The sequence below is a fragment of the Prionailurus viverrinus genome, chromosome X, assembly GCF_022837055.1.
Source record: "Prionailurus viverrinus isolate Anna chromosome X, UM_Priviv_1.0, whole genome shotgun sequence".
NCBI classification, from domain to species: domain Eukaryota; kingdom Metazoa; phylum Chordata; class Mammalia; order Carnivora; family Felidae; genus Prionailurus; species Prionailurus viverrinus.
This window is the reverse complement of record NC_062579.1, coordinates 91,851,536-91,871,299: the sequence shown is the minus strand read 5'-3', so window position 1 is coordinate 91,871,299 and position 19,764 is coordinate 91,851,536. Positions and strand designations below refer to the sequence as shown.

General features: G+C 41.6%; 1 protein-coding gene across 2 annotated transcripts in view; it reads left to right on the top strand.

Moving 5' to 3' along the window:
* The window catches only part of LAMP2 (lysosomal associated membrane protein 2), a 36,357-nt gene extending 16,953 nt beyond the window's left edge, over positions 1-19,404 (top strand). The window contains exons 4-9 of one of the 2 annotated variants that reach the window (XM_047843841.1): positions 668-826; positions 2,791-2,978; positions 4,012-4,134; positions 6,555-6,618; positions 7,115-7,279; positions 17,956-19,404. In XM_047843841.1, the coding sequence (XP_047699797.1) occupies positions 668-826; positions 2,791-2,978; positions 4,012-4,134; positions 6,555-6,618; positions 7,115-7,279; positions 17,956-18,095 (839 nt within the window). In that variant the 3' untranslated portion in view covers positions 18,096-19,404. Of the gene's footprint in view, positions 1-667; positions 827-2,790; positions 2,979-4,011; positions 4,135-6,554; positions 6,619-7,114; positions 7,280-9,624; positions 12,141-17,955 lie in introns of those variants that run through there. The other variant, XM_047843842.1, reaches the window with a different exon arrangement.
* The last annotated feature ends 360 nt before the right edge of the window (positions 19,405-19,764 follow it).

The following is a 19,764-nucleotide window of genomic DNA, read 5'->3' as shown; positions in this document are numbered from 1 at the left end:
GGCTCCGCACCGCCAGCACAGAGCCCGGATACAGGGCTCAAACCCACGAAACCGTGAGATCATGACCTGAGCCGAAACCAAGAGTTGGATGCTTAATGGACTGAGCCACCTAGGTGCCCCCAAGCCCTGTTGCTTCTACCTTAGATATGTGTTCATTTTGGCCTCTTTGCTGTTTCTTCTGGCACTCACCATCCTAATTCAGGCAACCCCTTCCCCTTTTCCCTTAACCAGGTCAGCAGCTTTCTAAGCACTTTCCCTCTTAAATGACTTTTCTTAAAAGTTTTTTCCCCTGCCCAGCCCCCAGGATTTTGCCATCTTCCTGAAAATAAAGGATATGTGTGTTATTTATTTCCAGCTTTAAAAACTGGAGCTAACCTTCCACTGCTAACAAAACAAAGCCTAACCTGTCCTCAGCTCATTTGGTTTGCTTCGGTGTGTGGCCACCTGCAGCTCGTCTTTCCTTCTTAACCCCCATCGCGTCTTTCCTCTTACTCCCTATGTTTCAGCCACAGTGACTTTGTCATTTCCTCAACGCGCCATGTGCTTTGTCACTTGAGGATGGGGTTAAGACAGGCAGACGGAAGGAGAAGAAAGTCTACACATGTATTTACGTTATTGCTTTTCTCCTACCTTCTTGGAAATGGCTGGTGTTAATCTTGTTTTACAGGGATCTTGACCGTTTATGACCCTGTGCGATTCAGAATTCCATTGAACAACATCTTCAGATGCAATAGTTTATCGACTTTAGAAAAGGATGATGTTGTCCAGTACTATTGGGATGTTCACGTACAAGCTTTTGTCCAGAATGGCACAGTGAGCACAAAAGGTGAGTACTTAAAGTATAGATACTTGGGTCCTAATTTAAGGTTGGAGCATACCAGCTGGCTTTAACTGAACTTGTTATCTGACAGCATTTCTTTTTATTTTTTTAATTTTTTAAACATTTATTCATTTTTGAGAGACAGAGTGTGAATGGGGGAGGGGCAGAGAGAGAGGGAGACACAGAATCGGAAGCAGGCTCCAGGCTCAGAGCTGTCAGCACAGAGTCCAACACGGGGCTCGAACTCATGGACTGTGAGATCATGACCTGAGCCAAGGTCGGACGCTTAACTGACTGAGCCACCCAGGCACCCCATGAAAGTATTTCTGTCCTGAGATTTGTTCATGGTTTACGGTGGACTGTAAAGTTTTTGTAAAGAGCGACAATTCATACTCTTGTGGAACTTGCAATTTTTTAAAGTTTACTTATTTATTTTGAGGTGGGAGGAGAGAGAGAATCCCAAGCAAGTTCCACACTGTCAGCACGGAGCCCGATGTGGGACTCGAACTCACGAACCGTGAGATCATAACCGAGCTGAAACCAAGAGCCAGATGCTTAACCAACTGAGCTACCCAGCACCCCGGAACTTGGAATTTTAAGTTGATGACGTACCTGTTAGAGGATGGTTTTTAAAAAATGTTTCACCTATAATGTTTTCAGCTGATCAAACCTAATCTTTGTTTGAACAAATCCTCAAATAGCTTGATCATCAGCTCTTTAGCTTTTGATGATCTAAGACCATAGCTCAGGTTGTGATCTTAGATGATCACAGGATGATCTTAGGATGATCTTAGACCAACCAGAGGTTGGGTCCTACTCGGTTAATAATAGCAATGGTACTTGTCTCCTGGCTACCATGGGGCTGCAGCTGAACATTACTTATGAGAAGGTTAGTTGTCTATTTTTCTTGGTACGTTCTTCTCGTATTTCCTTTCAAATACGGTATATTCTACGTCTGGCCCAAGAGTCCTGTTACTAGACTGATTCTGTTTTAATATATGTACTGCCGAAGTGAGCACTAGACCGATTCTGGTTTTCATTTTAAACTTTATTTATTTGTTTTGAGACAGAGAGGGGGTGAGAGTGCGAAGAGGGGAGGTGCAGAGAGAGAGGGAGAGAGAGAGAATCCTAAGCAGGCTCCACGTTGTCACAGCTTGCGTTCGAAGCTTGAATTTTATAAACTGCTTTTGTAACTTATATATGACTTTATGGAAATGTCGTAATTTCTCATTCACGAGCTCTGGAAAACTACCAACACTGCCTAAGGGGAGTTTGAAATGTGTCTGATTTGCTGTAGGGGTGCTACCAAAAAAATGGGTTTACCGTTTGAACCCTTTAATGATCTCTAAACTTTTTTTCTGGTAAACACTCTCCTTCCTTATAGTGGCTGTGTGCGGGGAAGAAGAGGGTGGGCCTAGGTAGGAGTAGAATGTTTTCAAACTTAAATCTCTCCATGTGTCTGGGTGGGTCAGTCGGTTAAGCGTCCAACTCTTGGTTTTGGCTCAGGTCATGGTCTCACGGTTTCGTGAGTTTGAGCCCCGAGTCGGGCTCTGGACTGGCATCAGGGAGCCTGCTTGGGATTTTCTCTCTCTCCCTCTTTTTCTCTGCCCCTCCCCTGCTCGAACTGTCTCTCTCAACATAAATAAGTAAAACGATTTTAAAAAAGCTTAAATCTCTCATCTTCACATCAGAGGCAGGTGAAGTTCTTTGGGAATAAAGGGACTTAAGGGTCTACAAATGGGAGTGCGTGGCCATGTGTAAGTAGATACGGCGTTTGTGTCTGGTGTGTCATAACCCTTAGAGACGGTGTGCATCTGAGGCAGCAGTTGGGGAACCTCTGTAGTATCAAGGTGGCCCCTGCCCCTAATGTAACCTTTAGACTTCTGTTGTGAGAGATATTTTGTTCTTTCCTGGCCTTGTGAATTGAGGAAAAGTCCCCTTTAGTTTATTTTGTCCTTTGTTTCTTTTAGAATTTCTGTGTGAAAAAGATCGAACTTCAACCACTGTGGCGCCCATCACTCCCACCACCACACCGGTTCCTACTACAACGCCCATTCCAAAGGAAAAACCAGAGGTTGGGTCCTACTCGGTTAATAATAGCAATGGTACTTGTCTCCTGGCTACCATGGGGCTGCAGCTGAACATTACTCACGAGAAGGTTAGTTGTCTATTTTTCTTGGTACGTTCTTCTCGTATTTCCTTTCAAATACGGTATATCCTACGTCTGACCCAAGAGTCCTGTTACTAGACTGATTCTGTCTTAATATATGTACTGCCAAAGCGAGCACTAGACCGATTCTGGTTTTCGTTTTAAACTTTATTTATTTGTTTTGAGACAGAGAGGGGGTGAGAGTGCGAAGAGGGGAGGGGCGGAGAGAGAGGGAGAGAGAGAGAATCCTAAGCAGGCTCCGCGTTGTCAGCACAGAGCCCATTGCAGGGCTCGATCTCACAAACTGTGAGATCATGACCTGAGCTGAAATCAAGAGTCTTACTGAGCCACCCGGGTGCCCCTAGACCGATTCTGTTTTAAACAGAGATTTGATGTTGACTTGTTGAGGTTTGATTAGTTTGGAGTTACACAAAGAGTTAATGTCACTGTCAAGGCCTTGTCTTGGCCAGCAGGAAACCTAGATGTATCCAGGACTCTTTGGGGTTTGGATTGTATTTACCATCAGCAGATTGGAGTACAAATAGTTGATCTTTATTTCAGTCCGTTTAAAATATGAATCCTTCGCATTTGTATCTGAAGCGCAGTGTAGGTTGATGATGCCAGGAACGGCGCAGCTGTGTCTCCAGCTCTTTGATGACTCAGGTCGGAGAGATGCACTCCTCTAGCTGCAGTGCTCCGCTGAGGCTACAGAGGGCGTGCCGGCGCCCAAGCCCGTTCCCAGAGTCTGGCGACTTAAACAAGCTAGACAGATGGCCCTTGTGCTCCATAAAAATGTGTCTTGTCATTTGGCTCATTGCTGAGGAAGCTTCCCTCTTGTTTTTCTCTCTTTTTTTTCCTTAAAGTTGTCTGAGTCCTAGCTTGAGAGCCCGTGCCAACTTTGTTTGAAAGTAAGACACCATGAACCTAGGTATCCAGACAAAAGGAATTTCTGTTCTCCACCGACGTGGCGGATTAGAGTATAAGGTTTTGCCGTGGACTCGTATGGTTAATGTGTACTTTTCTCCCTCTCCTTCCACGACAGGTTGCTTCAATTATTAACATCAACCCCAATACAACCGACTTCACCGGTAACTGCCATCCTCAGAGCGCTCTGCTTAGGCTGAACAGCAGCAACATCAAATTTCTTGACTTTGTCTTTGCCGTGGTGAGTAACAGACTTTTCTAAGATTAGGTTCGTTTTCTTAGGAACACATCTGAAAGTCTAAACAGCTGTGTGTTTGGCGGGGGGTTGGCTATTTAGCTGTATTTTCCATTTCAGCACTACTTAATTATAAAGTGTAGTCCATTGATCAGCTTTCATCCCTGAGAGTCACCTCAGTGGTCCGTGGGCAGGACTCTTGTATTAATGTTCACCAAAAGTGACCGTTCTGCCGTCACACAGACTTTAGGATAGGAGCGAGAATTAACCCACCTCCCCCCCCGAGACTCTGTAATCCATCTCGTATAGATATACTTAATCATAAAGTGTGCATGAGTTTATATGTCATGTATTTTATAAAAGATAAAAAGTAGTTTCCATAATATTTTTCTCTATTACTGGTTAGAAAATTCGTGTTTGTCTGCTATAATATCTTAGTGCTTTTTGGAGGCTCTACTGTTTGTCACAGTACCAGCAATGATAATAATTAACATTTATTGAGTACTTGCCATGTGCAAGGCTCTGGCTTAAGTACTTAACACGCATACATTCATTAAATCAAGATAGTTTATAATGGCAGTGTTTGGGATTTTGTTCATGCTCAAATCCAGGGCTGAGCCCTGGGAACCTTCTGTGGAGCCTGCTTAAAATTCTCTCCCTCCCTCTCTCTCTTCCCTTCTTCCCACCAAATAACTAAACTTAAAGTGGGATGAGTGATAGACCAGAAGAAAATACAAAGCCTGTGGGAGTATAGAGGAGGCAGCGGTTCATTTTGGGTGGAGGAGAGTCAAGGTTTCACGGAAGAGATGACATTTGAGCTGGACCTTCAAGGATGGGTTAGATTTATACATATGGAGCTAAGGGGAGTGAGTGGAAAAGTACAGGTACTTTCTGGGTGAAGGAACACAGTCAAGACCAGCTAGGAGAATGAGGCATGTGGCATGTTTAACGAAAGATGGGTATGGAAAAGTAGTTGGGACAAACTGTGAGGAGCCTTGAATGCCAAGCTGGGATGTAGCCTAAGTCAAGGAGAGAGATAGCCTCTTTTATGCTTCCTCCTGACATTTCTCTGCGTCTCTCCCTTCCATTTTCCTTCCCCATCTGTCACCTTCCTTCCTGGCCCTGATTCCAGCTTGCATGACCTCTTACCTGGATTGTTGGAACAGCCTCCTAACTAGTCCTTCCTCTCCCTCTCCTCCCTCAGTGTTCTTCTGCATCAGCGTAACCTTCCTGCAGCACAGCTCTTCCCCCAGAAACCTGCAGTGGTTCTGTTTTACCAACAAGATAACCTCTAAATTCCACGGCAGTGTATTTCCAGTGTCTCCCCCGGCACCCCCCGCCCTCACCATGCAACGTAACTTGCATGTCCGGCTTTGTTTCCTTCTCTCCCTTCTCATGAATCCCACGCTCCCCTCACCCTGTGCCCTGTGCACTTTCAGTGAGGTAGGAGAGCATAGTAGTAATCAGTACATAGGCTCTGTAGCCAGACTTCCTGGGTTCAAACCCCACCTCACTGACTACCAACCATATAGACTTGGGGAAAATGACTTTAACATCTCCCTACTTCGATCACCCCATCCGAGACCGGGGCATTATAATTATTCGATGTGAAGTTTTAAGAACATTGCTTGGTACTGAGTACGTTTCAAATGCTAGCGTACTTGTGACGATGCTTATTTTCTGGTTACCTTAGCTCATGCTGTTGCCTTCTCGAATACCCTTTCCTACTTGTTTCCTGATTAAGTCCTACTTAGTTCGAATGGCCTATCCCTAAGCTTGTATCACTTTGCTTCTTTCCTACTTGGATGTCATCTGTCTCCTTTTAATTTTTATAACTTGTCGCTGTCTTTTTTTTTTTTTTTGCAATATGGTTATTTCTTTATGTATTTATCTTATCTTTCCTGGCAGATTGCAAACATGGTGGGGGTGGGATCTGAGTCTGGTTCACGTGGCTGGCTCCCTGGAGCACTTAGATAATGTTGCCTTGTACATGCTAAGCATTAAAATAATTAGAATGACTGGCTGATCAGATGAGTGCTTCACAAAGATAATAGCAGCGAAGGAAAGATCCCAGCTGGAGAGGCTGAAAAGGCGGGGAGGGAGCCCAGTTAAGAAGAGACTGTTGAGATCCAGGCTGGAGGAGGCGAGGGCTCAGCAAGTGACACGAGGAATAAAATGAGGGGCTGAACTGTTGAGTGTCGAAGAGCCATGTGACTACACCTTTGGTCCAAAAATGGGAACAAAATGCAGAGGAAAAAAGATTCTGTCACGTTTTACTTCGTTGCAGTTTATTCTCTTGGCCCGGGGTCTAATCTGTGGCTTTATTTTCTGGATAATAGTTTTAGATTGCTTTTTGTCTGTAGATATTAACTGTACCTGTGGACACATGCGATGTGTTGATTAACTCGAAGCTCTTTTCCTAACAGAAAAATGAAAACCGATTCTATCTGAAGGAAGTGAATATCAGCATGTATTTGGTAAATGGCTCTGGTAAGCAAAGCATTGGCCTCGGGGAGAAGAGTGGGCTGGATTTCACTGAAGAAATAGAAACCGTAGCTGTCTTGTTACCAAATAGTACCTTATTTAATGCAACAGAAGACTCTGTGTGGAAATTGTACCTCGACCACACATGAAAATCAGTAACTTAAGTCTCCCTTATTTTCAAAGTGTGGTGGCTAATAGTCAAGGATGTGACTGATTTTTTTGACCATAGAAACCTCTATAGAAAAGATAAGAAACCTAGTGGTCATAAGAATGGCTTTTTGTGGGTAGACCCTGTACCCCAAGCTTCCATACTTCCCTGGAAAATTCTGAGGACTGTCCCATTTCTTAGGTCGACAGGATGAGATGTTACTAACAGGGGTGCCTGGCTGGCTCAGTCGGTAGAGCATACGACTCTTGATTTCAGGGTCGTGAGTTCATGCCACACATTGGGCGTAGAGCCTACTTTAAAAAGAAGTTACTAACATGTCTGTTTTCCTTAAAGTTTTCAGCATCGCAAATAACAATCTGAGCTACTGGGATGCGCCCCTGGGAAGTTCTTATATGTGCAACAAAGAGCAGACTGTTTCAGTGTCTGGAGCATTTCAGATAAATACCTTTGATCTAAGGGTTCAGCCTTTCAACGTGATGGAAGGAAAGTATTCTACAGGTAAGAGTTGAGCAAGTTCTGTTGATAATTTATGTTCTCATGTTGACTGATAGGTGGCTTTTCCTTTGACTCATGGGCATCGAAGCATTGAAATACAGAAATATGAACTCACCTCTTGTGACTCTGTTGGAGAGTTCGCATAGCCTTGAGCAAGTTGTGTGAACTGTATTTGGCTCATCGGTTTGCTCAAACTAGATTTTTTTGTGTGGATCTGAGAACCATTTGCACCCAAGTTCTTAAGGCTAAAAACTGATGGAAGCTTTCAGTGAGCTTAAGTGAGCTTAAGGTACAGAAACTCCTAGGTTTTAGTTTGTGAGAAGGATGGCAGCTTTGAGCATCTTGGATCTCTTTTTGGGGGGCCATCTTCTCGTCGGAAATATTTTCATACGCGAATAAAAGCAGTTGGGTCTTATTTTGTTAAGACAAAAGATTATGATTAGCAAAGCCTCAAATACCATGAGCAGTGTTTTGGTCAGCCAAAATGACTTGGAGAGTTTTTAAAAGCATGTGCCAGTGTGAATGAGGTTTTTTTGGAAGATCTACTCGGGGCTAATGGTGGTATTTATCAGATTTTTTAATGAAACCTTTGTGGAGGGCTCAGTTCAGTGCGTTGATATGAATATGAAAGATGCATTTGGCATTACAAGATTAACATTTGCACACAGGGAAAAAAAGTACATAAAAGTCCTTAATTGACTTGTCCTTTTAGACTGATTACCTAAAATTGGGGGTTTGTGGATCACAGCTCTGCTGAGCAGAGCCATTCAAACCGTCTGCATCCTTTTTTAACAATTAATTCTCTGGTTTAGAAGGAAATGTGGAAGCTGTGTTTAAAAGCAAATGTGCCATGAGCCCCTGAACTGCTTTTGCAGTGGTGCTGAATCTCCCTGCCTGACCTGGTTAGGCTAGGGTAAGTGGGGGGCCTTTATCCCACCATTCTCGTGACCGGAGAGGTCAATCACACTTAGAAATTGTTTTGAAGCCTTCCTTTTCCCTCGTCAGTTTTGCTTATGTACTACGATTATTTTGATCCTTTCATAGTTTTATTTTTGAGTCTTTATCTAGCTCCCCTACATTGTTACCCTAATTTTAGGCCCAGATTTGTGTTTAGAATTGAAAATCATTTTCAGTGTGATAGCAGCTCGGGTCTGCTTAGCTAGTCAGCTGTAATAGAGATAGACATGGGCTGCGTTCCTTCTCGGATCTGAAACTTTGGTTTTTTTGTATGTAGAGTTAAAAATGGTACCCAAAGGAATATACAGCATTTAATCCTGGTAATGGATGTGTAATGTACTCATGGAGCTAGGTTCTTGACCATGGGTACCCATAAATATGATATACTTGACTGTAGAGGAGGAGGAAATAGACTTGCAGTAAGGTAAAAGAGTGTTGATTGGATTGTACTGGATGGGACTACTCTCCAGAAATAGACAAGCTAGCCTGTGTGGGCTGCCAGCCCTGGGCAGGTTGATAAATGCAGTAAACACACACAAATTAGTAAGAGGTCCCAGTCTCTTGACTTCTGTAGCCATTAAAATCATACACTCTAGGTCAGGGATCTGCAAAGTGTATTTGTAAGGCACAGACAGTAAGTGATTTTAAGTTTGGAGGCCATATGGGCTCTGTCACAACTATTCAGTTCTACTGTTGTAGCATGAAAACAGCCACAGGCAATAAACAAATGAGTGTGGCTGGGTTCCAATAGAACTTTATTTATGGATACTGAAATCTGAATTTCATATAATTCTCATGTGTCACAAAATTTCTTCTTCCTCTTTTTTTTTTTTTTAAATCATTTAAAAATGTCGAAAAGCCATATTTAGCTCTTGGGTCAGATTTGGCCTCCAGGCTATAGTTTGCTCTCTGCTCTAAAGGATTCCAGAGCCAGCACGGTTCTAATCCCATGATTAAACCTTTCTGATCTGTGCTCAATTTCCCAAAAGACTCTACCACTAAGAGGCTAATCTGGCCATGTAGAAATGGGCTGGATTAGCTCTCTTCATTTCTGGTAAAGTAACATTCCTCTATTTTGGAAAGGACTTGAAATATGAAACACGTACACGTATGTATGTGCTTACTCAGAGATATAAAGGAGTATATATGTATTCATATGCGTGAATACCTATATTCATACACACACGAAAGAAAAGACCAGTAAGTTTTAGGATTTTAATTCTAGAGCAATCCATAATTTTCTGTAGCTTTATCATTACAATATACCTGTCTTAGTTACTTAACGTTGATTTCGTAAGAGCGTTTCTGACTTTTGAATCAACATCTTTTACTTCTGGACATTCATTTTTGATTATACTCATTATTTGTCACACACTTTTTCTCACCTACAGCCCAGGAGTGTTCGCTGGATGATGACACCATTCTAATACCAATTATAGTTGGTGCTGGTCTTTCAGGCTTGATTATCGTTATAGTGATCGCTTACCTAATTGGCAGAAGAAAAAGCTATGCCGGATATCAGACTCTGTAATGCTGATCCATATGTGATCTCTGTTAGAAAATAACAAAGCAAGTACAAGTTCCAACATGCAATACTGTTCAGTTTGAGGTATATTTTAGTTGCAGTTCTGATCTTAGAATGGGTGGTGTGGGGGATTTCGAACTGAAATAAATAGAACCCCCCCCCTCAAAACTATAAACTGCACATTAATCACGTGATTTTGGGTCTTTCCCCCCACCCAGCCAAGGAATTTAAAACTTATTTCCACGGCAAAAAAGCATGTGTGAAATCACCTGAGTTATTGGTTCTACTCTATTGTCTTGAATTAGTATTTCTGCATATTTGCTCTAGGTATTCTGGTGAGCAACCTACAGTTCAGGAAACAGATTTCAAAAAGAGATTTTTTTTTCCTACATGGAGTCAAAATTGACACAGTGCATCCTACAGTGGATTTGTACTTGCTCCTTTTGCATTTTTTTGTGATTTTGTTTGCAGGTTAACTTAGCTACCTTGGCATTGCTGCATATTTGACCTATGAGAGATATGCCAATAGATTTGAACAGGGTCTGGTATTATGTTCTTAGCGATGAATGCTTTTCTAGTGCCTTTTGAATACATTTGTATTTAATGTGGCTGTAATGACAAAAGATACAAAAGCTGTATACATTTTGGAATAGGTGTTAATCTTGTTTAATCCTTTTTTTTTTTTTAAAAGAAAAAAGTGGATTTCTTTCAGTCTTTTAATGGCAAGACACAAGACTATTCCAACTGGGCATTTCAATCCATTTTCTAGGTGCTTTAGAGATAATTGCTAGGCAGTGCCAGTTTGGGGCGTTAGACCTTTGTACCTGTAAATTGGCCTCTACACGCAGTGCAGAAATCAATGTGGTTTCTCTTTAGCCTTGCAGTATGCTTCTCGGTGGTAGTATGCTCTTTCTTTTCTTGTGTTTTTTTTCTCTTCTCCTTTCCTTTCCTTCCCTTCTCTTTTTCTTAAAGAAGAAATGCCAGGATGTCCTAGAACCCAGACAAAGAAGTGCACTTACACTTAGAAAGTAACTCGCACCTAACCTAAAAGTCTTGGTCTTCTCTTAGTCCATTAAAAAGTTCTGCTTTCTTCCAGCTTGCATCGATTGCTACAGCATTTACTAATTTGACTTTCACATTTAAATGGTTCTGTGCTAATCAAAACTTAACGTTATTATTGTTCATTATGGTGGAATCATTACTAATTCATGTACTTTGTGTTCAGTTTTGTGCCCTGGAGAGATGCACCAATTGTCCACTTATCATGCACTGCCTGATGTTTATATGAGAAAGCAAAACATTTCAGCTTGATAGTTAACACATCAGGTAGTTTTCACTCCTCTAGGAGACCTTTTTTTTTGGTATTGGAATGGCTGAGCAAATATTTAAAAGTTTTTAATATGCAGCCATATATGGAAGGGAGGTTCCTGTGATTTTGGAGTGGGAGATTATGTGCCCCCACATTCACTAGAAAATGGGATACGTGGGTTCCAAACTATGACTGATGTTGAATTACTTTGGTAGTCTGGCTATATACACCACACACACACACACACACACACACACACACACACAGGCAATTGCATGTTAGCATGTGTATGTCTATAGGTATCTTTCGAGTTATGCTGGAGTGGCAAATACTTTCTCCCACTTAGATTTGCTCTCTGCTTAGAGTAGCCTGAAACTCTTACTGGCTCAGAATCAGATTCTTGGCCAGCCCCTCCCTTAAAGCTACATTGAGCTGCATTGCCAGCTTAAGGCACTTTTTAAAGACTAAATATAAATCTGATTTTTAAAAGTTATTTTTTACTTTAAATAGTGTTCTAGTGTAGGATTGTTAACCTTATATGAATAGATAATGCTTATAAGAAAATGGGCGTTAGATATTTCTCATGAGTCAAAATAAAGCAGCTTTTTATTTGAAAATAAAAACCGGAAGCACAAGTGGGTGGCGCTTGCTTAATGCTGTTGATGTTTCTAAAAGTTTTTACATTTAGATTATATACCTAATTCATATTAAAATACCTCTAATTAGCACTGTTTTGTAGAAAATCTGACTTCATTGAATATTTTTGTATTTTACATGGGCCAGTTTATATCCTCTTACTTACACTATTACTTCCTATAGCCACATGTTCTTTGTACCTTTTGTAGTTTTGTTCTTTGTACTGGGTTTACACCTTGCTGGTCTCACATGCTATTTGGTTCTAGGTGTTTCTCATGTTTTAGCATTTGTATAAAGAAACTGGTCCATGTAAATACTTTTCATGTTTTTTTCTCATATGTTTAAACCACTAGTTGATGTATGGTGTTTAGATATTTGCCTGTCCAATTTGCTCAACATACTGCTTCTAAAACAATAAAGATTCTTTTATTTCTTAAGGAAATTTGCTCACATTTTTTCCCGTTGGTTAAAGTAAAACTTTTGTATACTTTATGATGACGATTTCTTCCAAAAGGGAAAACTTTAGAAAAGCTTAGAAGTGGAACTAAGTTATTTCCAAAATATTCTGTGTATTACCATCTGGAAGAGTGGTCCCGTGCATCGGTCTGTACTGATGCTGGGCTGGCTACAGATTAAGAATCACCTGGGAAGCTTGTTAGAAAAATTCACATGCCAGCCTCAATTCCTAGAAGATTTCACTTAGCAGGTCTGGGTGAGCGCGTGTGTGTGTGTGTGTGTGTGCGTGCGTGTGCGCGTGTATGTGTGTGTAAGCGCTCCAGTAAGATCTAGCATGTAGCCAATTAGAGAACCAGTGATCTGGAATATTTATTTCATAGGAAGAGCTTTAGAGTATCTCCCTGTTCACTTTTCTTTTTTCCTTTATTTTTATTAAAAATATTTTTAATGTTCATTTTTGAGAGAGACAGAGAGGGGCAGAGAGAGAGGGAGACCCAGAATCCGAAGCAGGCCTCAGGCTCTGAGCAGTTAGCACAGAGCCCAATGTGGGGCTCAGACTCATGAACTGTGAAATCATGACCTGAGCCGAAGTCGGATGCTTAACCGGCTGAGCCACCCAGGTGCCCCTCTTTGTTCACTTTTCTCAACTCCCTAAGTTGAGGCTGATATTTAATATCTATAGATAGTAGCTGTACATTGCAGCCATACAAACCCAGCTATTGATCTGAACCAAAATAAGATTGGGTGCAATCACTCTCTCAGATCACCCTAAAATACTTGAATCGTCCAATTTTCACCTAGCTTCCCAGTCACCTAGCACACACAAAAACTTGGCAACCTGGCATTGCCAACCTAACTTTCCTCTGGATTGCCCACTTCAGCCATGTGACTGCCAGTTAATTGTCACAACTTCCAGCTACTAGCTGCCACGTGACTTTGGCCAAGCTGCTTAACTTCTGGGGTCTCCGTTTCTTCACCTGGGGGCTGAGGGTTTTAAAATCCTGTTACTCTTGATTTCTTTGAGTGATAGTTTCCATTTCAGTGAAAATTTTGAGTATTTTTAGAACAAATCTGAAAAGAAGCTACTAGATATAATCAAGAGCATACTTTATATACAGCGTAAAATATACCATCTGAAGCTTCTTGCACTTTTCAGGAGGAATTCTTGTAAGAAAGACTCAGATATTTTTTTAAGATTTTAGCATTTCATCTTTGTTTCTTTAAGTAGATAATGTTAAATTATCTTGGGCTCCTCTTGCTCCCACCCATCTCTTTTATTCTGGTAACTAGCTTTCTGCATCAATAATTACCATATCTTGTTTTTGAAAACTAGTATAGACATGTTTGGGTAATACTGAGTAGCTTCAAGTATCTTCAGATTCATGTGATACACTTCAAACAGTTTGTAGATCTAAAAGGTATATAATTAGGTGTCACATAAGACTGTGATTCGTAGGGCACCTGGGTGGCTCTGTCAGTTAGGCCTCCGACTTCGGCTCAGGTCATGATCTCACGGTTCCTTTGGTGAGTTCAAGCCCTGCATCGGGCTCTCTGCGGATAGTGTGGGGGCCCCTTCAGATCCACTATCCCCCTCTTTCCCTGCCCCTTCCCTGCTTGTGCACCTGTGCACTCTCTCTCAAAAATAAACATTAAAAATTTCTTTAAAAAAATACGATTCTTAATGCTGATTTTTCCAAAGAAAAATTTTGAGACAGTTGGTTTTTAAGATGAGTTTGTTTTATATTTTGTCACAAATGTATATCTCAGCTTTCCGACTGAAAACTGTACACTGAAAATAGTTTTTGAAAAATTTCTGGGGGCGCCTGGGTGGCGCAGTCGGTTAAGCGTCCGACTTCAGCCAGGTCACGATCTCGCGGTCTGTGAGTTCAAGCCCCGCGTCAGGCTCTGGGCTGATGGCTCAGAGCCTGGAACCTGTTTCCGATTCTGTGTCTCCCTCTCTCTCTGCCCCTCCCCCGTTCATGCTCTGTCTCTCTCTGTCCCAAAAATAAATAAACGTTGAAAAAAAAAAAGAAAAAGAAAAATTTCTGAGCTAACAGAAAAGTGAGGATTAATAGAATTTTTAGTCTATATGAAACTTTTCATTGAAATTTCAGCGGCCGTGAAACCTTTTTATCTTTAAAAATCTTCAGTGCTTCTGTAATTAATTATTGAACTCTTCCACAAATACACTCTTTGTTTCTCCAGAAATATTTTCAGTATGGGTCTCAAGTCTACATTTTGCAAATATATCAGGTCAAAATGACCTGAGAGATTTTCTTTCCTTCAGGATGTGATCCTGTTAAAATTACTGTTTTCCAAAATTTCTTTCCATCACCTAAAGAATTTTTAAAGGCTGAATTCGTAAAATCAATAGTTATTATAAATTAATACTTCACATACTAATTGAGAGCATTTTAAGTAAGTGACAGCATCTAGAAAGGTCTTTGTATTAGTGGAATTGCCTTTTTGATCTACTCTGGGAATATTTGTCTTACATGAAAGCCTTATTGGCAGTATTTATGAAAGTCGTTTCAATACTAGGTCAAATACCCAATTTGGGAAAGAGAGGACTATGAATCCGTTGCCAGAATAAGAAATTAATCTGCTAATGAATTTTTTAAAAACCAAGTTATATTACATCCAAGGCATAATACTTTATGGTTCATGTCACCTCATAGTTTATATGCTGGGTGGTAATTTGGGAAATTGAAGGGGAGGAGTCAGCTCACCGGGTGCTCCTGCCCATATACTCACAAGTCACATCTGGCAATCTCAGCTATCTGGATCTCTAACAGAACCAAGAAGCAAGTAAAAAAGATCATTGAGCTGGCAGCCAAAGCCGATATCATAAAGTCCATAAACTCCAGGATTGCATCCTGTTCCCAGTTATTGCCCCAGAGGCTAGCAAAAGCCTGGCCCATTTCTTAAATGTAGGCACAATCAGAATTGCCTTGTAGCCTGTCCATTCTTATTTTGACACAGTTCTAACGAGCTTAATTATCTGATTTCTCAAACCCTGGAAGATTGCAAGCTAGGGCAGTAAGAGGCAAGGAAATGGAAAGTAGAAGTGATGGTTCAACATCCCAGCTGCCTTCCTCTGCAGGTGTCCCTCCATCTGTACCATTGCTTCCTCCTCTCCACTCTCAGTAGCTTTTCTTTTCCTGCTCGGTGCTTCCAGGATCCCATTTCACCTGCCTCCTAGCTGACTTTGTACCATTGTCTTCAGTCAGTTGTTTGTTTTGTTGTTGTTTGTTTGTTTGTTTTAACTTAAAAAAAAATTTTTTTTAACGTTTATTTATTTTTGAGACAGAGAGAGGCAGAGCATGAACGGGGGAGGGGCAGAGAGAGAGGGAGACACAGAATCGGAAACAGGCTCCAGGCTCTGAGCCATCAGCCCAGAGCCCGACGCGGGGCTCGAACTCACGGACCACGAGATCGTGACCTGAGCTGAAGTCGGACGCTTAACCGACTGCGCCACTCAGGCGCCCCTGTTTTAACTTTTTTTAAACTTTTTTTAATGTTTGTTTATTCTTGAGGGAGAATGAGAGAGACAGAGTGTGAGTGGGGGAGGGGCAGAGAGCGAGGGAGACACAGAATCCGAAGCAGGCTCCAGGCTCCGAGCTGTCGGCACAGAGCCCGACGCGGGGCTCAAACCCACGAACCGTGAGATCATGACCTGAGCTGAAGTTGGACGCTTAACCCACTGGACCACCTAGGCGCCCCGTCTTCAGTCAATTGTTAATGGCTCTTTCCCTTGGTCTACAGACTGTATTTAAGTCTCTTCCACCCTAAAGCTAGCCTTTGTTCTTCTAACTACCTACTTCCTTGTCCTCTCTTCTTCTAAACTTGTCAGAACGACTACTGAATATTCCCCATCCCAAGTCATTGATCTCCCAACCGATCACTTTCCTTTTGCTCCTAAACCTATAGCAATTGGACTCACAGCCAACACCTTCCATATTGCTAGAGATCCAGTAGGTTCTCTAATATTTTTCACTATTCTTCCATGCTGATTGAAGCTGTTTCCTTCCTTGGCTTCTGTGGCACCACTTTCTACATGCCTTTTCTATTTCTTTTCCTTTCTCCTTTATTCCTCAAATATTAGTGTTCCCAAGGGTTTTGTCTCTGGTCCTTTTTAAATTCTGTTTGCCCTTGCCGAGACATAAATGTGTCCCTGGTTTTTATTGTCACTTAGGTTCATCAACCACTCGGTTGGGACACAGGCAGGCATCTTAAACCCAGAAGATCCAAAACTGACCATCTCCCTCTTCCACATATTTCTCTCCACCCTGCCCACACTCACAAAAATAAAATAGATAAATTAAAAAAACCCAGGCCACACACATAAAAATAACTACAAACAAATCTGAATGCACAGATTCTCCCTCCTGTATTCCCTATCATGATGAACAGCACCGGTATCTACATAGTCACTCAGGTGTGGAATTGAAAGCCATTTTATTACCTCCTACCACACCCCCAGTATCTGTGTGGTCAATTCTGCCTTCTCATCGGATCGCTAGTCTGTCCTTTTCTGTATCTGTGCTTCGTTAACCCGGTTGGGGACCATATTATTGGTCTTCTGGCCTCTAGCAATAGAGATGCCTCCTCACTTCCAGTCCTGCAGCTGCCGTAACTTCCAAAACAATATCCTGGTTAAAATCTTACTACACTGTTTTTTTTCCCCCATTAGTATGAGGCCAGGCTACCTAGAGCATACAATGCCTTTGTGAGCTGGTCCTGGAGTCCTTTTTCTGCTGCTTTTCCAGCCAAGAGTACCTCTTGATCCATCCTAGCTATGCCGACCTGCTTGCATTTCCCCTGAAATGCCATGTTTTCTTGCCCTCCATATTTTGGTCTGTGCTGTTTCATATACTTGGAATGCCCTTCCCGCATTATCTGCATGGTTAATTCCTACTCATAAATTTTTTTTTGGAGAGGGAGGAGAGGGGCAGAGGGAGAAGCAGGGGGAGAATCCCCAGTAGGCTCTGTGCTCTCAGCACAGAGCCCAACACGGGGCTCGATCTCATGAAGCACAAGATCATGACCTGAGCTGAGATCAAGAGTCTGACGCTCAGCTGACTGAGCCACGCAGGCGCCCCGGTTCCTGCTCATTCCTCAGTCACCAGTGTCACCCCTTTCAAAGTATGCCTTGTGTAACAAGGCCGAGTTGAGTGTGCCTCTGAAACACTTCCATGGCCCTTTGTGGGCTGCTGCCCCATCACAGCACATTTTGAGATCCTAACCCCTGCTTTTCTTGTCTGACTCACACCAGAGGCAGGCAGCTATGCTATCAGGGTCAGCTTCTCCTTTCTGCTCAATGACCTCAGGTTGCTACGTGTTGAGTTCATATGTCTGCTTTGTATGGCTATTCAGTTGGCTCCTTGCATTAATGCTTCACAATCTGCAGTGTTCTGGGCACTCTGCTGCTTCTACATTATAACAGTTGGCCTCTGAAAGCTCACAGCCTGGTCATCAAGGAAAGATTCATTCTGTGTATCATTATCTTCCGTTTAAGAAACCTGGGAAGTGTATGTGATCAGTTTATGTACCTTTCATCCAAAATGACTGCATTTGCAGGGGGGCGGGGGAGGTCCTTAAAAGTATACGATTTGGTTATTTGGAAAATCGCTTTGGTGGAACATCTCATTTGCCGATAAGGAGTGCCAGTGACTTGTTCCCTTGGCGTCAGAGACAAATACGCGTGTCAGGAAGTGCTGTCATTTTAACCTAACATTTGCAGATTTGAAATTTTGTCACTGTTTCTGTTCTCAATTGTCCTTTCTCCATGTCTAGCTCAAGACTGCAGTGCAGATGACGACAACTTCCTTGTGCCCATAGCGGTGGGAGCAGCATTGGCAGGAGTACTTATTCTAGTGTTGCTGGCTTACTTTATTGGTCTCAAGCGCCATCACGCTGGATATGAGCAATTCTAGAACCTGTAGTTTGATTGATTATATAAAAATACATGCACATAAGATTTTTTTGCCTTTCAATTTTGAAACACGTTGCTCTCTTAAGACTGATGTGTTGAAACTTTTGAAATCAGTCCCAGCATTTAGAGATAAGTCTTTATGAATAAAAACTATTCTCTGTTATCAGCTTAAAATTAAATACTGTATTTACTGGTCCTGAAGACAAACTGGTTAAAAACATTGGTGTGTGGTGTGTTAAGGTCTACCCTTTTAGAAGCCTTGGCCAAATTTTGATCCTAACCTCAGATGCCTTAAACTTATTAACCTGGCCATTATAAGAATAAAATATGTAGCTGTCTGTTAATGGAATTAATAAATCCTGTTTCACTACCGGTGTTCTGTTTTAATATTAGAACTATCCTGATTTAAACTCATCACAGTACTTTTGCATATAGTTCATTCAATAAATATCGATGTGACATAAATGCCCATCAAATATGCTCAAACTTGGTTTTTAGTCGAATGTCCTCAGGACCATCAACATTTTTTAGGTTATGTGACTTGCTGTTTTCTTTGAGTTTGATTTAAGGATGAAGCCAGGATCTCAGGCTTGTGACTTTTCCCTGGGTGAAAAACAGACCCAAGAGACCACAACAGAACTTTAAACTGGCTTCAGAATTAAAGTTAAAAAAAAAACCTGCTTCTTTTTCTGCAACATAGACTGAAAAGATTCAAGCGTATTTAACCACTTGCCTTGTTTTTCCTTGTGTTTTTCTTTCCTTTGGATGCCTGATTAGCATTGAAAGATAGAAATATTCTATGAACTAATTAGGACAGATTGTGTTGTGTTTCTCTACCTCATCTTGTTGATCTCTAGAGCATTAAAATCTATTTAGTGTTGTCATCAGACTGGTACTTATAAAATGTAAGCTAACAGCAATCTCAGAAGGGAGGCACTGAAGCATAGCAACTAGGCTCTTGCTTCTTCGAGAAGGCCCCCGTGGGGCAGAGCATAGATAGGGGGGTAGAGAGAAGCTGTTGGCATTAAAATGAGCTAGATAATCAGCCCCTATTGAAGCATACTGCTCATTATAAGTACAGCGTGCATATTGAATGTATAGACAAATGAGAAGGAAGTTTAACCAATGGACGGGAGAAGACATTCACACTGAAGTGATTATTTTATTAATTCATTCTGTGTATATATTGGCTTGTTCAGAATTTCTGTAACTCGCTGATGACAGTATCTTCGTACCCAGCCATCTGTGTCTGAAGGCTTTCAGTGAAATACAGTAAATCCTTCCAATAAAAGCTATGGTCATTACTGAAATTCATGTACTCAGTACCTTTAGCAACTGGTTTCTGTTTTGTTTTGTCTTGTTTTTTTTTTTTAATTAATGACAAAAACACAAGAGGAATAAAAGGTAAAATTAGAGGAAAAAGTGCAAGGTATTAACCATAAATCACACCAAATATGCCATGTTAATCGCATTAGGTTTATACTGGAAAGGACCCTAAAGATTATTTACTCTAACCCTATAATTTTATTTTATTTTTAAAAATTTTTAATGTTTGTTTATTTTTGAGAGAGAGAGAGAGAGAGCGCGCGCGCATGAGTGGGGGAGGGGCAGAGAGTGAGGGAGACACAGAATCTGAAGCAGGCCCCAGGCTCTGAGCTGTCAGCATAGAG